Below are 20535 nucleotides of genomic sequence, written 5' to 3'. Positions count from 1 at the left end.
GTTAAGGACTGCTTTTGCTCGTAGCTGCTCATACTGCCACTCCCCCTAAACTTTGGCACAGGAGTAGCTGTGTTTGACAAACCGCAAAGCATGTGCTAACATGACAATATTTTTTTATTTGGTCCAACAACTGTAGTAAGATGTCACTTGTCACATTCAAGTTACATAACTCTTATTCACATGTAGGCGTTCAAAGCAAAAGCAGTGAGGATCAGCTAAGACAGTAAGCCTGCAGGGTGCCTAGCTGCCATAGTTCATACTACTGTAGCTCCAAACAGTTAAGTGCCTGGGTTGAAAGTCTCCAATTCCAAGGAATAGTCCACGGGGCTTTCTCCTCCATCACAAGGAGGAAACATCAAGTGTATGTATAGGTATGCAGCAACTTTCAGGTGCACTGTCTCATACCTGTGAGCACACTGATCGCCTCTGAGTTGAAACTTGCTGAAGCTCTGCTTTTGGGTGGGCTTGGGCCAAATGAGAAGGCCTGGCTCAGAGCTCTGTTAGCAGGCTTCAAAAGGCTTCTGCATGATGGAGCTTGGCACAAGTTCACTCTAGAGAGCCTGGTCACATGCTTGTATCTAGAGTGTGCATGCATGTTATGTGGATGGTAGAGAAGTCATTGGTGAGCTTTCACTGGAACTCCCAAGATTATTTTGTCGTCAAAACAGTAGCAAAGCAGCTGGCTTTGCTTCAAAGAGGCAAAAGGAACCATAGCTTGGAGTGTTGCCCCCATAGTTGCAAGGTTTTGAAAGAAGTGGGGATGTCTGCCTAATACTGTAACCAACATTTACTCTCAGTATGCAAATCCCCCATCATTTGGTCTTCACAGAACTCCGAATACTTAGATTTGGGGAGGCGGGAAACAGTTACTAAAGCTATGGGCTAAAGTAAAAATTAAGCTTATTGCATCTTATTTACGACCGGGGGTGTATTGTCATTAAAACCTCCACCCTCCCAGCCTGGAGCCAGTAGCTCTTTATTAGCTTATTTTGCAACATGTTCTGTCAGAACTGATTTACAGCAGATAAAGATCTGGCAGCCATCTCATCATCCTCTGGACTTTTGCCAACCGTTGGTATGGGCCTGTGTTGTCCTGCTCTTCTGACTCCAGTTCCAAGTAGCTAGATCAAATATACCAAGGGATGCCACCTTTGGATATACTAGCTTTCTGGAATTGGTCTGGATTTCTGTTTCTGGCCAGCAGGATGAGTTCTCTTATTCTGGAAAGCAATATGTTCATCAGGTGTGATTACTGGGGACCATCTTACAACAGCAGTCACCGTAGTTGCAGCTTCTGAAAGAGGTGGGTATGTCTACCTGAGTCCTGGTTTCTGTTGCTTACTTCCTCCCCCTCAAATTTGTTGACTGTGCTGACATATTGTTGCCTCCAAATGTAGTTCTAGGATAGCTCACTGGCCAATCAAGCAACTTGATCACTGAGGAAACCTTCCTAATATCTTATTGTGCTAATCTGTCTCTAGATGTAATTCTTTAGCACTATATTATACTATATTGTAAGCAACACACAGTTTGGTTTTGTATGAGAAGCAAAGGCAGAGCTTGAGATGCAAAGGCAGAGGTGGAGAAACTATAGCTGCCCAAATTTTGGACTCTACCAGCAGTGGTAATGGATGATGGAAGTTGTAGTCCAACATCATCTGCAGGACCACAGCTTCTGCACTCCTGAACAAAGGCATCCCCAAATGGCTAGACAGCACAGCATGTGTTCAGGCTACAGGGATACACAGAGGAGATGGGTGGGATGGAATCTAGCCCTCTGGACTGAAAATCAGTTTTTAAGGAGCAGCAATAATTAGTGAAGTCAGAGAGAGGGAAGCAGACTCCACCAGGTGGCACTTCAGCACTGTATATACATATATCCTATCCCTATGACAAGTAGAACTATGCAAATTTTTTGTTTATACTGGTTGCAAAAATTGGACAGATTATTTAGAGTGAAGAGTAGCCAGGCCATTGTATACTAGAGTTCAAGCATGCAGGGGCATTGTTGCTTTTAAACACCATGCAGTATGTCCTTGTTTAAAGCAGGAGCAGGTGACTTCTGGCTCTCCAGGTGTTTTGGCCTACAATTCCCATCAGCCTTAGCCAGCATAGGCAATAGTGAGGGCTGCTGTAGACAAAAATATCTGGACAGCCACAAGTTCCCCGCTGCTGAAAGGTATTATAGCAGTAATGGATGGGCAGTGGCCTTGTTTTTGAGAATGGTTGGCTTGTGGTCATGAAGGGGAGGAAGGTGTTAAAACCTCTACCTATAAGACTCTACACTGATAAAGAAAATTGTGGGGGGGGTTCTAGCTAAAAAGACCCTGGTTAGGGTAGTTCAGATATGGGGAGTATGAACAATCTCCAACTGATCCTTCAAGAGCTACTCAAACCAACTAGTGCTATTGAAGAGACTGTGCCTCGGCTTCTGCATAAGCTCAGCTGCCAAAGCTGTGTTCACTGGCAGCCCTGGTATAATTGTCCAGGTTTATGGAGGCAGGTACATTAGCTCATCCTGAAGAACTGCTACCAAGCACATTGCAAAGCAAGCTGGCATTAAATGGTGGCAATAGGTCAAACATAGCAAAACATTTTTGAAAAAAGGGCCTTTGGAGTTTTAAGTCATACAAAACATGTAACATTTCTGATAATATTATACAAACAACAGTTACAGGAAAGCAAAGAGCTTAAAAGTACAGAGATCCAGTTTTGGACTCCAGACATCTGACACTCACATACATCTACATAGGAAAGACAACCTCTACCTAACAAAGCCAGACAGAATAAATACAGATATCAGGGTGTGCGGCAGCTCCTGTGCCTGGTGTTGGCTTTCCCCCAAGGCCAAGAGGGAATGGGCTGGGCCTTGTGTCTACCCCAACTCCTACCCAATGTTGTTTTTATTCGCTGCCCTGTAGGATGACACTGTTAACACAAGCCTATGGCATTGTGCTAGAGAGACCATATACACAGGACCATGTCATCTCTTGCTTGCCCTAGGGAGGGGTAAGAGGCAGGTAAGAACCCAAGGGCCCCTGTGCTATGTGGATGGGAGCAGGGAGAGAATCACCTGCTATCAGAGAGCTCTGTCTTGGCTCAGGTCAGAGCTAGGACCCTGCAGAGGTTTGCTTGTTGCTGACTGGGACTGGCGAGCCACCTGTCCTTCCTCACTGTGCCGGATCCCGTAGCCAAAGTAGATGGCAAAGCCTAGAGGGAAAATTGAGCCTCACAGTCAAAAGAGCATCTACAGCCTCCCTCTCTCCCTGTCCCCACACTGCACCACGCCTACTGCAGTTCCCAAATTGGGATGGCACAGCTTCTGCTGACGTTGACCCCTATATGGCAACACTACACAAGTGGCGTTTTGTGCCCCTCACCTATGGCCATCCAGACAGCAAAGCGCGCCCAAGTGCCTGCATCCAGCTGCATCATGAGATAGACATTCACTAAGATACTGAAGAGTGGGAGCAGCGGCAAGCCAGGCACCTGGAAAAGGCAGAAGAGGGTGTGAAATGCTTTGTGTTTCACTGAAACCAATTTCCTCCTAAGGACAAAACTAGACTGGGGCTCCAGTGAGGGACTTTCCAGGCAATTGGGAGAACCCCCCCCCCCAAGCAGGGGGGTATCTTTGCACTATCCCCAACTTTGCCAGTTCACACGTCACAACAGCACACTGTGGCTTAATTTACCTGCAGGGGCTGTCATGACTGACAGCCCACTTCTCTGTGTGCAGAGGGAGAGGCTAGGCTTGCTGTTTGACAAGATTTTGTCTTGGGGTTGCTCTTAAATTAGCAGTGGCTGAGCACACCTATGTGAAACTGCACTTCTAAGGGCACAATGTGGGAAAAATTGGGCAAAATAAAACACATTCCTTGCAGAACTGCATATGTGGGGGTGGGGGAGCAGGCTGTAAAGCTTAAGCCATCAGCGTAGTCACAAATACTGGCCCGTAGGTGCTCACATACAGCATAGTAAGAAGCAGAGACATCACCTTGCTGACAAAGGTCCGCCTAATCAAAGCTATGGTTTTCCCAGTAGTAATGTATGGCTGTGAGAGCTGGACTAGAAGGAAGGCTGAGCACCGAAGAATGGATGCTTTCGAACTGTGGTGCTGGAGAAGACTCTTACGAGTCCCCTGGACTGCAAGGAGGTCAAATCAGTCCATACTAAAGGAAATCAACCCTGAGTGCTCATTGGAAGGACAGATACTGAAGCTGAAGCTCAAATATTTTGGCCACCTAATGCGAAGAGAAAACTCTGGAAAAGACCCTGATGCTGGGAAACACTGACAGCAAAAGGAGAAGGGGACGGCAGAGGATGAGATGGCTAGATAGCATCACCGATGCAATGAATATGAACTTGAGCACGCTCCGGGAGAGAGCGCAGGACAGGAAGGCCTGGCGTGCTATGGTCCATGGGGTCACGAAGAGAACGACTGAACAACAACAAGGTGCTCACAATATAGTTGTCAATAGTTGCACCTGAAGAGGTAGATGGGGACATCACTGCTGTGCACATGCTTGGAAAGTCATCCAGATCCCCAAGAGTAACTTAGCAACTGATTCTTTTCCCTGTAATAATTTGGAAAGCCCCTCTTCCCCCACTCTCACTTCAGAGTTCCTCAAGACTTGAGAAAGATAAACCAGTAGATACCTCTCAGCCTCCAAATGATTTGACAAGCAACAGGAATGGCTAGCCTAGTCCTGCAGGCAGAAACATCACATCTCCTGCCCTAGAGCGATACAGACATGCACCCCCCCTTTTCATGACCATCCCTGTCCCCTGAGCTGGGCACCAAGGCTAGCAAGAACAGAGGATGCCTCTGTGGTACGCTGACTTATGGAAGGCGCGTTGCGCCTGAACAAGGCTGAGGCAGGGTGAGACCACCCATCCCAGGAAGGGGAAAGCTAGCCAGTAAACACCACTTCCTAAAAGGCAGAAAATTGCTTCTCTTTCCATGTTAAGATCCAGCCATCAGAGGACAATGGGAAGATCCTTTGGCAAACTGTTCCTTTGGCAAATGCCACAAACAAGCCTTCAAGGTCCCCCAGGGAAGAGCAGCCCTTTGATCAGGATTCTTACTTTGAAAGTGAGACGTGTCTTGCTTTCTGGCTGCCTCCAGATGACAGTGGTGCCAATAATCAAAATGCCTAGGAGAAGCACGCAGGCTATGACCCAACCGATGCTGCCGTTCAAGAGTGCTGCCCACTCCTGTGCCAGGATTCCACACAGGGCTGTGATCATTATACCTGCAAGACAGGAGGCCCAAAAAAGCAACTTTATAGAAAGCTGGGCAGTTTCCAGCCCTTCCGCCTGAGAACTTTCTAGCTGGAAATCTCAGAACCAGAGACCAAGGCATGCACAATCTTAGCTCTATTGTTGAAAAGAGGCCTCTTTTCTTGTGGCCTCTAGAAGAGAAGTCTGGCTCAACCCAAGAGAGTAAACTTAGCCCAATCTGCCCAGCTGATCAAGCACTGTCAGACATCCGTCTCCGCATCCATGCTGTGGGACTCTCCCTGTTCCCATCTAAAGCGCACATGGCAGCCTTCTCCAACCTGGCACTCCCCAGATGTGGTGAACTCCAGTTTCCATGATCTTCGGCCAGCATGGCCAATGATTATGCTGTCTAGGGACAATGGGACACATCCTTAGTCCAACACATCTGGAGCGTGTTGGGTTGCCAAAGGCTGACCTGTCTCAGCATCACCCTCAAGATGCACTCAAGCGCTACATCCCCAGTGAGCTATGACACCCCATTTCTACCCCACCTCCACCAGCACTTACAGACGACTGTGCTGCTGATGTAGACAATGCGCCCTGAGATGTGAGTCGGGCTGTCCCCAGAAGGGCAGAGAAGGCTCCTCCAGCTGAACTTCTCTTTGAGCACAGTTTGGCTAGTGCCACTTGAGAGATTGATTATCACCTTCTCTTCTTCACTCCCATTCATCTCAAGCATTTCCAAGTCTTTGGCGGAGGTGAACAGCTCAGGCTGGTACCTATCAGCAAAGCCAGAAGAATTAAAACAGGGAACTGCAACTCTCTGCCAGCATCTCTGCAAAGGAGGGTCCACCAGGCCAAGAGGATCAAAGACCTCCATGGGCCAGGGTGGTGTGATGTTTAGATGGGGCTTGGGGAACGCCACACAGAGAGGTGGTCACTTCAAGAGGCACCCACCTGAGGATGAGCACACAGACAGCGACCAGGGAGTACGCCAGCAGAGTGCCAATCGACATGAGGTTAACCAGATCCTTCAGCTCGAAGAGAAATGCCATCAGGGCTGCAAAAGAATAGGATGCACATGAGCCCCAGTCTGGCTCAGAGGGAGCGGGGAGAAGGGACAGACACCCGTCAACACATTTATACCAGCAATGATGCCAGAGACAACAGTGGCCACCAAGGGGGTCTTGGTCCGGCTGTGCACCCGATAGAGAAACCTGAAGAGCAGCCCATCTTCAGCCATGGCATAGATCACTCGTGGCATTGGGAACATGGAGCCAAGCAAGCTGCATGGGCGGAAAGAGACACAAAGTCAACATGCGTATGAGAACTTAACATAAGAACAGCCCTGCTGGATCAGACCAAGGGTCCATCTCGTCCAGCATTCTGTTCACACGGTGGCCAACCAACTGCCTGTGGGAAACTTGCAAGCAGGACACGAGTGCAATAGCACCATCCTACTCATGTTCCCAACAGCTGATAAACAGAGCCACACTGACACTGGGGGTGGCACAGAGCCATCAGGACTAGTAGCCATTGCTCGAGAAACAGGCGAGAGCATACCTGCATTTCCAACAGCCCACCAAACAGCTGTTGGGGGCCAGATTCTGGAGAGAAATGGGACGTGCAGGGATGGCTGCCCTTGCACTCTGTTTCTCTGCAGGTCCAGCAATTCTGATGGGAAACAGTACATGTGGAACGTACATCCTGTTTCCCAGCAGAAGCTCTCTGAATTTGACAATAACTGCAGCGGCCAGGGGAAACACGGGCACAGGGAAGCACAAATGGCCCACCAAGGCCTGTGTTTGGCCCATCCCCGGTTTAGATGCTAGGTGAATGCTGCCTGTGCTCGAGCTTTTAGTGGCATTTGTCTTAACACACCTTGTGTTCCCTCCTTTTTCAAATTCTAGCTGGCTTTTTTAAGTATTGATGCCAATTTGATTTAGGGTTTTTTTATCTGCTGTTTTGAGCTGTTTTTATGGACTGCTGTTCTTGGGTATCCCTGGCATTTAAAAAAAAAAGTGTGTACTTTTGTTTGCCAACTGCCTAGAGAACATGGCGAGAAGGCAGGGTGCACATCCTGAAAATAACTGAAGCAAGAGGACAATTGTGGCAGATCGATGGCAGAAGGCACCTCCACATCACGCCTGCCTCCTTTCCTCATCCTTTACCTTGTGGAGAGGGCGCAGAGTGAGCCAATGGCCACGACGTAGCGGGCAGGCTCCCACCCCACAGACTTGAAGGCGTCGGGCAGCGGGCTCTCTTCATTCACCAGGAAGTAGGGCACCATCAAGGTCAAGGAAGCAGAAACCCCAAAGTAGGCCACGAAGCAGATGAGGAGGGAGACGATGATGCCAATGGGGATCGAGTGCTGAGGGTTCCGTGCTTCCTCGCCTGCAGAAAGGGGAGTGGGGTGCACTGCGATCAAAACCTCCCTCCCCTCCTATGCCCAAGGAAGGCAGCAAACCGTGGCACCAAGCTGCGTTGCTAATTCTTCATTTCCCAAATCATAAGCAGAAGCTTTCTGCTGTGGAACACAGCAATATTGAACAGCAGCCCAACCCGCTTTGAGGCTTGACGGGGACCCTGTGTGGCAGCACTGGTGCGTGCAGCTCAGTCTCATCTGCCATGTGAAACTTCCCCCTCGCTGACTAGAATCAAAATAGGATGGTAATTTGGAGGTTGCCTAATCCAACCTCCTACTCAATACAGAACCTTCAATGCAGGATGCAGCTACGGCATCCCTGACAGATAGCTACCCAGCCCTGCTTAATTACCTCCGGAGGCAGTCTGTACCACTGCTGAACAGCTCTCACTGTTAGGATGTTTCTCCTAATGATTAGCCAAAATCTACCTTCCTGCAACCTCTGCCCACTGGTTCTAGTCCTCCCCTCTGGAGGAACAGAAAACAAGTCTGCTCCCTCGTCTGTGTGACAGCCATTCAGATCCTTGAAGACTGCGATCATGACTCCCTTCAACCTTCCCTAAAAGGTAAAGGTGTCCCCAGCCAGTCGTGTCCGACTCAAGGGAGTGGTGCTCATCTCCATTTCTAAGCCGAAGAGCCAGCACTGCCCGAAGACGTTTCCGTGGTCATGTGGCCGGCATGACTGAACACCGAGATGCACGGAACGCTGTTAACTTTCCCGACGAAGTGGCACCTATTTATCTACTTGCAATTTCTTGCTTTCGAACTGCTAGGTTGGCAGGAGCTGGGACTGAAGACAGGAGCTCACTCCGTCATGCGGCACTCGGGTCTCGAACTGCTGTCCTGCCAACCTTCCAGTCTGCAGTTCAGCGTCTTAATCACTAAGCCACCGCAGTCCCTCAACCTTCCCTACTCCAGGCTAAACAAACCCAACTCTTTCAACCATTCCTCACAGGACTTGGTTTCCCAACCCCTCACCAACTTAGATGCGCTCCTCTGCACAGCTCCAGATTGGCAATGTCCTTCTTAAAATGCGGCACTCCAAACTGGACACAGTATCCCAGTGCAGAACATAGTGGGACTATTACTTCCTGTGTCCTGGACACTATGCTCCTGTCAGTGCACCCTGAGATCACGGCTACACAACTACCTGTGCTGTGTGGTGTACAGAATCACAGAAATGGATCAGTTATCCCACCACCACCACCCTCAAAACCTGCTGCTTTACCTGTTGTTGCAATGCAGTCAAATCCAACAAAGGCGTAGAAGCAGGTGGCAGCCCCAGAGAGGATCCCCTCAAAGCCAAAGGGGACAAAGCCTCCATTGCCAAAGTGGCCAACTCTGGAAGAGAAAGAAAGACAGACCATGACAACATTCAAGGAAGCAAACCCACCTACCTGAGAATGAATGCCCTCCTGCTGGGACAACCACTTCTGCCCACGGATGCAAATCTCCCTCAAGAACCCTGGGTCCTTACCAGCTGGCCCCTGGAGCATGCCAGCCCTGCAAGGGCCTCTCCAGCTGGCCTCCTGCCATTTCCCTTCCCCACGCTCATCACTATCGCCCCAGCCCTCCCTCTTGCTGTGCTGCACAGCATCATAAGGAAACCTGGCCACAAGGACTGGGCAGCCAGGTGTAAAGCCACAGGCAAAGGGAGAGGAGGGGCTGCTGGCCCCCCTCCACAACTCGACAGCAGCTAAGAGAGCATGCTGGGCAGACGGGGAGAAGGGCCCTTACTTGCTTCCAGATGAAGCAGGTTTATACGAGTGGTTTTGAAAATCCTCCTCCGACAAGTTCCAGTTCTTGACATCGCCCTTCACGCAGCCAGCGACAATGACAAAGCCCAGGACCAGCAGGTTGATGGCTGTGAAGATTTTGTTCACCAGGGCTGATTCGCTCACACCAAATGACAGCAAGCCTGAAAGGGAGGCAACGAGACAGAGAGGGTGATGCCAGCTCGCTTAAGATGGGAGGCTCTGGGGCACAAGCCACCTAGACATGCCTGCCCCAGATGTCAAAGGCTGGCTGGTTTTATTATTGTAATCAGCTTCACATGTTCTAGGGCTGCTTTTAACTTATAAAGCCTCATAAACAGTATGGGACTGGGTAAAGGACCACCTGGTTGCCCCTTTCTGTCAATTCAGATCTCCTACCAAGGCCTCCCATTTTATTCTTCTTTGGAGGTTAGGCAGATGGCTAATAGAGAAAGGGGCTTTTTTGTGGTGGCATCCCAGCTGTGAACTCTGCAGGGATCATGTGGCACCAGCTAAATCTGTCCTGTTTGCCTGAGCTTTTAACAGCAACTAGTCATAAGAACTTAGGAGCCCTGCTGGATCAGACCAAAGCCTATGTAGCCCAGCATCCTGTTTCCCACAGTGAACAACTAGACACATCTGGGAAGCCCACAAGCAGGACATTAGGTCAATAGCCCTCTCCACTGTTGTTCCCCGGCAACTAGCATTCAGAGGCAGGGCATGCTGTCTCTGCTCCTGGAGGTAGCATGTAGCCATCAAGACTAGTGACCATTGATAGCCCTGTCTCACAAATTTGTCCAAGCCCATTTTAAAGTCATCCAAATTGGTGGCCATCACTACATCTTGGGGTAGCAAGTTCCACAGTATATCTATGTACTGTGTGAAAAAGTCCTTCCTTTTGAATCTCTTATCATTCAGCTTCACTGAATGACCCCATTGTGTTCTAGTATTATGAGAGAGGGAGAAAAACCTCTCTCTGTCAGCTCACCTGTGAGCAGCAACACCAGAAAAAGGGCAAAGAAGTCCGGATATTCGGCAAGCACATTCTCCAGATGCAGGGAAGTGTTATTCTGGAAGAAAGTGGAGATGTGGCCACCAATAATGTGGTCAAATGTGGAGCTCCAGGCACGAGCGACGCTTGCTGTCCCTGGTGACAGAAAAGGGAGCCCTTCGTTAAGCCAAATTTAAGCTCACACCTGATCCTTCTGTGCCAACCCCAGATGCAATGGCAGGGCCTTTGTCACGCCTCACAGCAAAAGAAGAACTACGAATTGCTAGAGCTGGAAGGTCTCTAACCTCCAGAGGTGGGGTGGGCCCATCCCAAACCCCCTGTTGCACACACAGCCCTCCTAGTCAATGTGTGCAATCCATACCTCAGCATACCACAGAAAGGTGCCAATGGAGGAATATGCCAGAGCAACTGGCATGTGAATTAGACGGAGGCAAAATCCTACATTTTCTGTCTGGACAGAGGCGGCCTGGCTACTGTTATCCATGCTCTGGTAACCCCCGGAGTAGACTACTGCACTGGGGCTGCCTCCGAAGACCACGCAGAAACATCAGTGGGTCCAGGGTCTTGCTGCTAGTGATTGTTGACCGGGACTCGTCAGAGGTAACACGTATTGCCAATGTTTAAAATAGCTTCTCAGGCTGCCAGTTCATTTTCCAGCACAATCCAAAGTGCTTGTTGTAGCTGTTGAAAAGCCCCATATGGCTGTATTGTTTTGCTGTTCCTTTTTTGGGGGGCGGGGGGATTAGCTGTACACTAGTGTTTCATTTTACTTTTATTTTTTTGTAAGCTGCTCTGCAGACTGGTCAGCAGAAAAACCAAAAAACCAAAACTGACACAAAAGCACCTCTTTATTTTGTGCCTCCCTGTTTTTGGCTACAGTAGAAAAAGCAGCCTAAAATATTTTAAATAAAGCAGCAGTTCATAACAGTGCAACAGTGACTGAATTGCAACAGTGACTGAATTCTTTTGCTGTTCTTGTTCGAATATATTTAAATAAAAATCCAGTCTGCGAGCCCTGGTTCAGGAGGGGTTTGGTTTCCTAAAGAGCCTCATCGGAGCATGCGTCTTGGATGCAATGCTGCAGGCAACCCCTGGTGTTCTTGCATCTGAACTCAACAAATCATTCTCACATCATTCAGAACTCTCTCCCCCTCCTCTGCTCCAAGCTGAGCAGCACATACCTATCATATATGAGAGAATGAGGTTCCATCCGGTGGTGAAGGCCCAGATCTCCCCAACGGTCACATAGCTGTAGAGATAGGCAGACCCGGCCTTGGGCACCCGTGCTCCAAACTCCGCATAGCACAGACCAGCCAACACTGAGGAGACTGCCGCAATGAAGAAACAAATCACAATAGAAGGTCCAGCCAGATCCTTGGCCACCTCCCCAGACAAAACATAGACGCCAGCCCCAAGAGTGCTGCCCACACCAAGAGCGATCAGGTCCAGGGTGGAGAGGCAGCGTGCCAGCTGCGACTCATGCGCACTGAGGTCCACTGTGCGCTGCCGGATCAGCTTCTTGCCAAAGCTTGCCATGGTTCTCTTCAGCATCTTGGCCAGTGTTGTGGAACACCCAAGGTCTTCAAAGGATCTGAAACAGAGAACAATGTGGCATTAGAGCCAGCAACGCTGAGTGTGTGTGCATGTCCGCAAGAAGGTATGCAAGGATTGGGGGATCTAGCAGAACCAAGCTGATGGCAACACCGGTATGTGGCCCAGCAAGCTGAAGTTTTACATCACTTGGAATCAGGACCACACTTGGGCTCCAACAGAGCCTCACAGGTGGCATTTCACTCCCTCTCACCTGAGTGATGAGGCTCAGCCTTTCAGGGCCAGTTCCTTTTAGAGACAGGACTTAAGTCTGCTTATTCATAATCTTTAGGTGAAGCAAGTATTGTTATTGGCTGCAGAAGCAAGCACACAGAGAGTAACTGTTCCAAAGCACATAATCAGTCCAGGTTCCCGAAACTAAGTAACCTCTAAGCCCAACTCATATAAAATGCAATCTCTAGAGCACTAGAAGGTGCTAGGCAGTCAGATCATGCAGCACCTTTATTGTACCAGCTGCACTGGTTGCCAAGGTGTTTGGGGGTTCCATTTAAAGTTCTGGTACGGGTCTTTAAAGCCTTACATGGTTTGGATCCAGGTCCCTTGAAGGACCACCTTCACTGCCTGCTTTCTGAGATCAGCATCTGAGGCCCTGCTTACATGTAAGAGCTGCCAGGTGCAAGGGATAAGGACTTCTCAGTCATTACTCCCTGCCTGTGGAACTCTGTTCCAGATGATGACTCCCAGGTCCCATCATTGTATGCCTTCAAGAGGCCCTAAAGACTTGCCTGTTTACCTTGACCTGTAATTGAGTTAGGACTTGACTGGGTACCGTTGTGTATATGGTGCTACCTGGTTTTTATTGTTAATTTTGATCTTTTATCAACATTGTTTTTATCATTGGAAAAAGAAACCAAATGCACAGTTACAAGATGGGGGATACGTGGATCAACAACACTACAAGCGAGAAGGATCTTGGAATTGTTGTCCATCACAAGCTGAATATGAGCCAACAAAGTGATGTGGCTGCAAAAAAGGCCAATGCTCTTTTGGGCTGCATTAATAGAAGCATAGCTCCCAAATCCCGGGAAGTACTAGTTCCCCTCTACTCAGCACTGGTTAGGCCTCATCTGGAGTACTGTGTCCAGTTCTGGGCACCACACTTTAAGAAGGATGCAGACAAACTGGAGAGGGTTCAGAGGAGGGCAACAGAGATGATCAGGGGACTGGAAACAAAGCCCTATGAGGAGAGACTGAAAGAACTGGGCATGTTTAGCCCTTAGAAGAGAAGACTGAGGGGAGATATGATAGCGCTCTTCAAGTACTTGAAAGATTGTCACAGAGAGGAAGGCCAGCATCTCTTCTTGATCATCCCGGAGTGCAGGACATGGAGTAACTGGCTGAGGTTACAGGAAGCCAGATTCCGGCTGAACATCAGGAGAAACTTCCTGACTGTTAGAGCAATACGACAATGGAACCAATTCCCTGGGGAGGTGGTGGGCTCTCCCACACTGGAGGCATTCAGGACGAGGCTGGACAGCCATCTGTCAGGGATGCTCTGACCTGGATTCCTGCCTTGAGCAGGGGGTTGGACTCGATGGCCTTGTAGGCCCCTTCCAACCCTACTATTCTATGATTCTATGATTCTATTATTGTTTTGTGGATTTAAATGTTGTATGCCGCCTTGGGAAGGTTTGCCATAAAATGTGGCTTATAAACCTTTTAAATAAATAAAATAAGCCCAGGGGTGAGAATTTTCACAGGCACTCCCCCACATCAAATAAGTCAGGCTGCAGCTCTAGGTACTCATGTTGCCACATCTGCTTAGTTTGTCATCTTCATGGAAAGGAAAGAACAGACCTTAGACTTTCATCATAAGACACAGCACTTCAGACAACCTAAGGCTATAATTCAGAGAGGCCATACACTGACTGCAGCCACATGACAGTCTGAACCCAAAAGTACTGAAGGAGAATGTTTGTTAGAAATGTCAGAGTCCAGCTTATGAGCAAAACCGACTGCGGTTATACATTACATCCACGCGTGCTGCCGACGTCCACAACTGTTAGCAAATAGCAGATCTCAGGACACTACGAGGATTAATGTTGTTTACACAAGTTGTTCATTGGATAAGAAGTCAGGAAGGCACCATCAGCTATTAACCAAAGCTGGCTTAAAGTTGGTTAAAAGACAACAGAACAAACTTTCCTCTAGCTCACCCAGCTACAGGCCAGGCTGGATGAGACCCTGAGGGCAGCATTAGACATGGCAGGACAAAAATAAGGCCTCACAGTCCTGACTTTACTGTTGGAAACCTCTGGCCCTTCTCATGTGCCTACTGATAAGAACAACTAGGTTGGTGGGCAGAAGGGAGGGGGCATTTTCAGCCATGGCCCCATATCTGTGGAATGCACAACCAAGCCCCATCATGACAGGCTTTCGTAAGACGTTTATTGGGCTGTCGTTGGCTTTATTTAGCTTCATGTATTGGCTGCTAGTATTTCCCTGGGCTGGATATTTTTGGAAATTGTTTGCTTTTGAAAATTGTTTGTTATCCCTGGTTCTTATTAATGTTTTAAGTTTATTGTTTATGTTTTACTTTGGAAGCCAACATAGGAGAGTTTTTAAAGGTGGCATATAAATCTTTTAAATAAATAAAAACAATGTTTACAGGACCATCAAGGCATATTTATTTATTACATTTATATCTCGCCCTTTTCTCCAAGGAGCCCAAGGCAGCATACGTGATCCTCTTCCTTTCCATTTTGTCTTTACAACAACCCTGTGAGGTAGATTAGGTTGAGAGTCAGTGACTGGCCCAAACTCACCCAGTGAACTTTATGGCCAAGTGGGGACTAGAACCTGGGTCTCCCCAGCCCTAGTTCAGCGCTTCAACCACTACACCACACTGAATATCTACCAACTGCAGCAATTGCAAATGGGAGATAGTTACTTATATTTTTACTAGTGACAACATCTCTTCCCCCAGCTCAATCATATATATACCAATGCAAGTTTTTCTGTGCTCATTCATACATTCACTCATTCCATTTATACCCCACTTTTCTTCCATCATGGAACTCAAGGTGGCTACATGTGGTTCCCAGGTAGTCCCCCCTCCAAGCACTGACCAGACCCAAACCTGCTTAGCTTCAGCAAGGTGGCTGCCTCATGTGACTTCAGACTATGCCCTGGGACCATGCTCATTTGAATATAGCCAGAACTGCGCCACCCACACACAAGAAGAAAGTCTCCGCCAACTCAGAATAACCCTGAGATGTGCAGAGCTATGAAAAATCTTAAAAGAAACCCCTCTAAGGGGAAGACCCCCTGAAATAGCCCAATGGTAACTCAGTGGCATGGAATGCTGACAGACTGAGAGAGAAAAATCCCCTACAACTGAGAGGTAGGGGAAATAAAATCGAGTGGCTGGAGAAAGTTGAGACATGTAGAGATAAAAAGGGTTGACAGAACCGTGCCATTGTTTGGATAGGTCATTTACTGGTTCACACTGAAAAGCTATTTTTAAATGTCCCCAGGATGGTGGTGAGAGCTGCCCATAGACCGCAATGGAGAAATCAAATAACTGAATGTAGCAGGGATTGAGCACGAACAATTTGAAAAAAATCCCCCAAAACACGCCAGTGAGGACTGAGCATGTTCAGTGGGTACAGAATGCTGACTGACTGGCAGGGAGGGGATGGAGTACAGGACAGAGGCGGTGGTGGTATGGAGTGGAGTGGCTGGAACCTTGCGCACAAGAGCTCCATACTGCAGTATTTTGTTGCAGGGCCCCAGTTATTCCCTCTAATAGTGAACTCAGGTGGCTGAGTGCTGACAGGACTAGAGCCGAAACTGGTCCACTTCAGAAACCCTCAGGTGAGCCCTGAGATATGCAAAAGTACAAAACTTTTTTTATTTAAACTCAAAGAGGCAAAAAAAATCCAAATGAGGATAAGTCTGCTCAGTGCAGCTCCTAGGAAAAGAAATGAGAAAAAGAGCAGAAAACTGGGGAGTGAACTGGCGTGCTTGAGCCCTGTACAGCTTATAATATCCTGGAAGGGAGCATTCCAGGGCTGGAAACTTGAACAGTCAGGAGCACTCCTGTTATGGGGCGAGGATGCGGTGCACCATCTTGTTCTTTATGATCAGCCAACAGCAGAACTACCATTGCCTTCTGTTCTCTGTTCTGCCTTAGGGAATCAACAGAGGTGCCATCCATCCAGTCAGTTCATCAGACTGATTAATGGCGCTGTCAGAAAGCCAAGCAAAGCCAAGCCTTGCTTGTTTCCTCTTTCCGCAGCACTGATCTATGGAGATTAATGGCCACCTCTGTCATCTGCTATCTGGGGAAAAAGATACTTCTGTGCATCCTGGAGGAGCCCAGAAATGCGAGGGCACAAAGACCAGGGTTTGCCAATGTGCAATCAAAAAGTAAGTCCCATGCTGTTAATAGTTGTGTGGTTGGCAGAAGAAATCAGAGAAGCAACACCAGCCAAAACGCAGCAATTAAAGGAAAGGTGGGCAACTTGTAGCCCTCCCGATGTTTTGACCTCCAACACCCAATATCTCTCACCATTGGCTATGCTGGCTAAGGCTGATGGAATCTGTAGGTCAAAATATCTAGAAGGCCACAAATTGCCCACCCCTGAATTAATGGGTCCAGAAAGCCAGATATGGACCAACAAAGGGAAAAGCTAGTTCTAAATTAATTTGATTTAGCCCAGATTAACTTCCTTTTCTTCCTTGCCCCTTGAGAGAGACTGAATAGGAACAAAATGTCATCCAATTGGAGAGCTGAAGCTTTATGAAGATATACATATATAAGGCTTATTGAAACCTCCAGCCACCACTGGGGTGTGTGATGATGTATGCACCGGTTCTTTTGGTGGAAATTCCCAGAGCTTACCCTTTTGAGCCAAAACTTTAAGGAAGAAGCATCTAGTTACTGATGCAGGAAAGAGTGCTACCAGAGCCTGGGAATCAAATGAACACTGCCCCAGGTTCCTGACCATCAAGAAAAAAATGTCACCGTGATGGATGAGCATGATCAACCAAAGGAATGCAAACCCTCTGTTTCTAGCAGGGCAGAAGACAATTCCAAAAGCTCTCTGGGGAAGCACATTTTTCAAGGCTGGAGCTGAGCAGAACAAAACTGTTGTGGGAACAGCGCCCAGGACGATCTGTGCAAACAGAAGTATGAAGCTTTTGCCCTCTGGCTATTGGAGTTCACTTCTTCCTACAAACCAAAGTGCCTGTACAACCAATGCCAGACGTTACCAAGGCTCAGGGAGGGGAGGACCCCAACACAAACAGTTAATTTCCTCCCCCAGCCCCTGCTTCCCTCCCTGCAATCAAGCCTAGCATGAAAATTCAGGATCACACACTCCAGTGCAACAGGAGAAATGTCACAAGCACACAGCTTACAAAAGCCAGCAGTGATAGTTTGTTTTTCCTTTCTGACTTCATCCACACTCAGCAGTTACAGGCTGGTGTGGACACTGTTGTTTCCAGAGAGACAAAAGCAAACCTGCTGTGCTCCAGCCCTTGAAATCTGCCTTAGAAACAGTCCAGTGCTGGTCAGTCGGACAGGAGTCCCCTGCCTGCTGAAGCAATGGAGGACAAGATGCTTTGCCAGGGAGGGGCACAAGATTCTAGCAAGAACAGACTTATGGGGATGGAAGCAGAACTGCCTGGAAGCAGTAAAGACGTGGCAAAAAGCAGGCTAAGCTGCTTAGGAGGCCTTTTGGTGTAAGTAAAAAGAAGCAAATTCATAAAGACACCAGTGCAAAACTCATTCGCCAGCCACACAGCTTGATGCACTCGGAGGGAAACCATACGGGTGCAGAAAGCTGCCAAGTGACAGCAAACTAGGATTGTGTCCAATTCATTGATTCCACATCGAGGACATATTGAGGGTGGGTAGACAGCTGTTTGAGAACCAGCAAGTTATATGAGATTGGACATGGGTGCTAGCCTCATGGATAACGGGAACTGCTCTACACAGGGCCAAAAAAGGTTATGTGCTGCAGTGCCTTAGAATTAACGCCGAAGCCTGGAGAGACACAGTAGTCAGATGCAGCCCTTAGAGAGATGCAAACCAAAGAGGCACGTCCCACAATGTGGGTTGGATCGCCAGTACTCTGCCCCACCACCCTGCTAGCAGTGCAGGTGTTCAATAGAGGAGCTGGAACATTCTTGGAGGAACGTTTCAAGGGGCATGTTCTGCAGGTGCAAGCCCTTGGTGCCAGTGGCAACAGCAGACGAGTGCCATGGACCAGGGCATGACAAACAGAAAAGGGAATGGAAGAAAAATCTGTGAAGAGAACAAAGGGGAAGAGAAGAGCTCTCGAGAAATAGTGCCACTCATGAGAAGGAAAATCACAGGGAAGCATTCACCACACAAGACGGAAGGAATGACACCTGCTTAGAAGTTTCTGTGTGTACATGTGTGTGTGTGTGTGTGTGAGACAGAGAGAGAGAGAGGTGTGTGTTTTTTCCTGAGAGTGGTTGGTGTTGGACTGGGGAGACCTGGGTTCAGATCCCCACTTGGCCATGAAGCTCACTGGGTGACCTTGAGCCAGTCACCCCGCTCAGCCTTACGTACCTCACAGGCTTATTAGAATTTAATAGCAGGCAGGAAGATCAGGTATCCCACTTTGAGCTTCTTGAAGGAAAGGCAGCAAATTAAATAAATAAGCCATATTTCAGCACCACCTTAATTTCATTCACAGGTGGATCATTTTAAGCCTAACCCAACCAATATCTGCATTTCTAGAGTGAGTTGGAAGTGCAACAAGGAAACCAAATAATGCATAGTGGAGAACAGTAAGCACTGGAAGGACCATTTATACAGCTTTGACACAAACGGCGCCTGAGGAATGAGAGCAAGCCAGAGTGGATAGACCTTTCAGTCTGTGTGTTCATTCCACCATGCCGTACTCCAGCCTTCCCCAACCTGGTGTCCTCCAGATGTTTTGGACTAAAACACCCAGCATGCATGCCCATTGGCCACACTGGCTGGGGCTGATGGGAATTAAAATCCAAACCATCTGGAGGGCACCAGGTTGGGGAAGCCAGCCATACTTCATAGGAAGTAGCAAGCTTCCTTGAAAAGCAACACATTGGAACGTAACTTCAAGTGTTCTGGAACTGAGAACAGCCATCAGAGCACCCTGGTAGCTCCTGGGTTCTTACAGCCATACTCTGGTCCAAGGGACAGAATTGGCAGAGCACAGAATGCAAAGAGGTCCTAACATCAAAGTGCTGCCCTCTGCAATTGCTATGCAGACGTGCCCTCGCTTACTGAGAAAGATGGCAGTTGGGTTGCCAAAGCACGTAACTAAACATTTCCTCGGAGAAGGAGCAACTGAACTCCCACTTTACCACTGGAGCAGGGAGGCTAATTGTGTGTTTGAATCCTCTTCTGATCCTATTAATAGATAATAATTTCACTTCAGCAGGAGAGAGAGCCAGAAAAGGTCAAGTTTGTGTGGCCTCAGCCCCGCCTGGGAGCCAGCGGCAGCGGCTCCTACACAGCGTAGTCTAGGTTACTGGGGAGAAGGGGGAGCCTGAGGCAAGCAAGCAAGCAGACTGTGACTGGCAGGAGCCAGGAGCTCATCTCCTCCCTCCCCAGTGCTATCAGCTTTCCGCTCTCCAGCCCCTTCCAGGCTGCCCTGCTGGTCTCGAGGAAGGCAACCTCACGGCCTGGTTTACACCAACACCAGGCGAGCTGCTGAGTCTGTTTCTGGACAGTTGATACTTTAGATTGCGGGTAAAGGAGCTGCACCATTGAACCCCTCCATATTTGAACAATTACCTTTGTTTCTATGCTAGTTTCTATGTGCAAGGAACTTAATTTTTATTGGGCAGTGGGAGGATATGGAACAGCATTCCATCATGTGAGCCCACACCTGCACTCTGAAGTGGTACAGTCCAGGAACAGGATTGACATCATAGTGAGAACCAGGCTAAAACACTGCCCTAACTTGGGTCTCTTCAGAGGGCTAGGATTTCGCTTCTCATTGAGCTTCAAATCTGGATCCATATTCCAGAACAAGCAAAGAAAGCAAAGCTGCTGCCCATAGTAACACAAACACAAGGAGAAAGCAATCCTATGGCTGCTAGACGGTGTCTAGACGGCCATAGGATTTTTCAGTTTCCAGGAACCGCGCTCCTAGCCCCCTCCCCTGCCACCTCGTAGGCAGCACAGTTCTTCCCTGTCTCCACGCTCATAACCACAGTGCAGAGTGGGAGAAAAGGGGGCGTTCCCAGTGGCAGGGAGGGGAGGAGACTATGGAAGTGTCGTTACGACACTTCCTATGTGCCCTGTGGCCTCCCCTGCGCCCCGCTCTGAGGTCCCCCACGAAACAGCCAAATTGGCTGTCTATCTGCAAATGCAGGGCGGCTGGAGTGCAGAGGAGAGGATCCCCTCTGCGCTCCACCTGCCCCTGCATTGGATAGTTGGCCGCCTCCGAGTTTGGAGGTGGACGACTATCCCAATAGGATTGCGCCCTACGTTATTCAAGACCTAGGTTCTTCACAAAGCTAAGAAACATGCAGATCAGGTACTACTT

General features: G+C 48.6%; 1 protein-coding gene across 5 annotated transcripts in view; it reads right to left on the bottom strand.

The window, feature by feature from the left end:
• The window catches only part of SLC7A3 (solute carrier family 7 member 3), a 38417-nt gene that overhangs the window by 11003 nt on the left and 6879 nt on the right, over positions 1-20535 (bottom strand). The window contains exons 2-13 of one of the 5 annotated variants that reach the window (XM_084813530.1): positions 11593-12002; positions 10388-10546; positions 9383-9563; positions 8874-8986; positions 7392-7614; positions 6367-6506; positions 6178-6280; positions 5788-5999; positions 5086-5252; positions 3381-3489; positions 3074-3210; positions 97-1220 (exon numbers count right to left, since the gene is read on the bottom strand). In XM_084813530.1, the coding sequence (XP_084669656.1) occupies positions 3080-3210; positions 3381-3489; positions 5086-5252; positions 5788-5999; positions 6178-6280; positions 6367-6506; positions 7392-7614; positions 8874-8986; positions 9383-9563; positions 10388-10546; positions 11593-11962 (1908 nt within the window). In that variant the 5' untranslated portion in view covers positions 11963-12002 and the 3' untranslated portion in view covers positions 97-1220; positions 3074-3079. Of the gene's footprint in view, positions 1-92; positions 3211-3380; positions 3490-5085; positions 5253-5787; positions 6000-6177; positions 6281-6366; positions 6507-7391; positions 7615-8873; positions 8987-9382; positions 9564-10387; positions 10547-11592; positions 12003-20535 lie in introns of those variants that run through there. The other 4 variants (XM_084813531.1, XM_084813529.1, XM_084813533.1 and 1 more) reach the window with 4 other exon arrangements.

Source organism: Heloderma suspectum, chromosome 9, assembly GCF_057233095.1.
Source record: "Heloderma suspectum isolate Gila_16-S chromosome 9, 16-S_ref, whole genome shotgun sequence".
Classification (NCBI taxonomy): Eukaryota; Metazoa; Chordata; class Lepidosauria; order Squamata; family Helodermatidae; genus Heloderma; species Heloderma suspectum.
The sequence above is the reverse complement of the archived record's forward strand: the minus strand, read 5'-3'. Positions and strand labels throughout refer to the sequence as shown.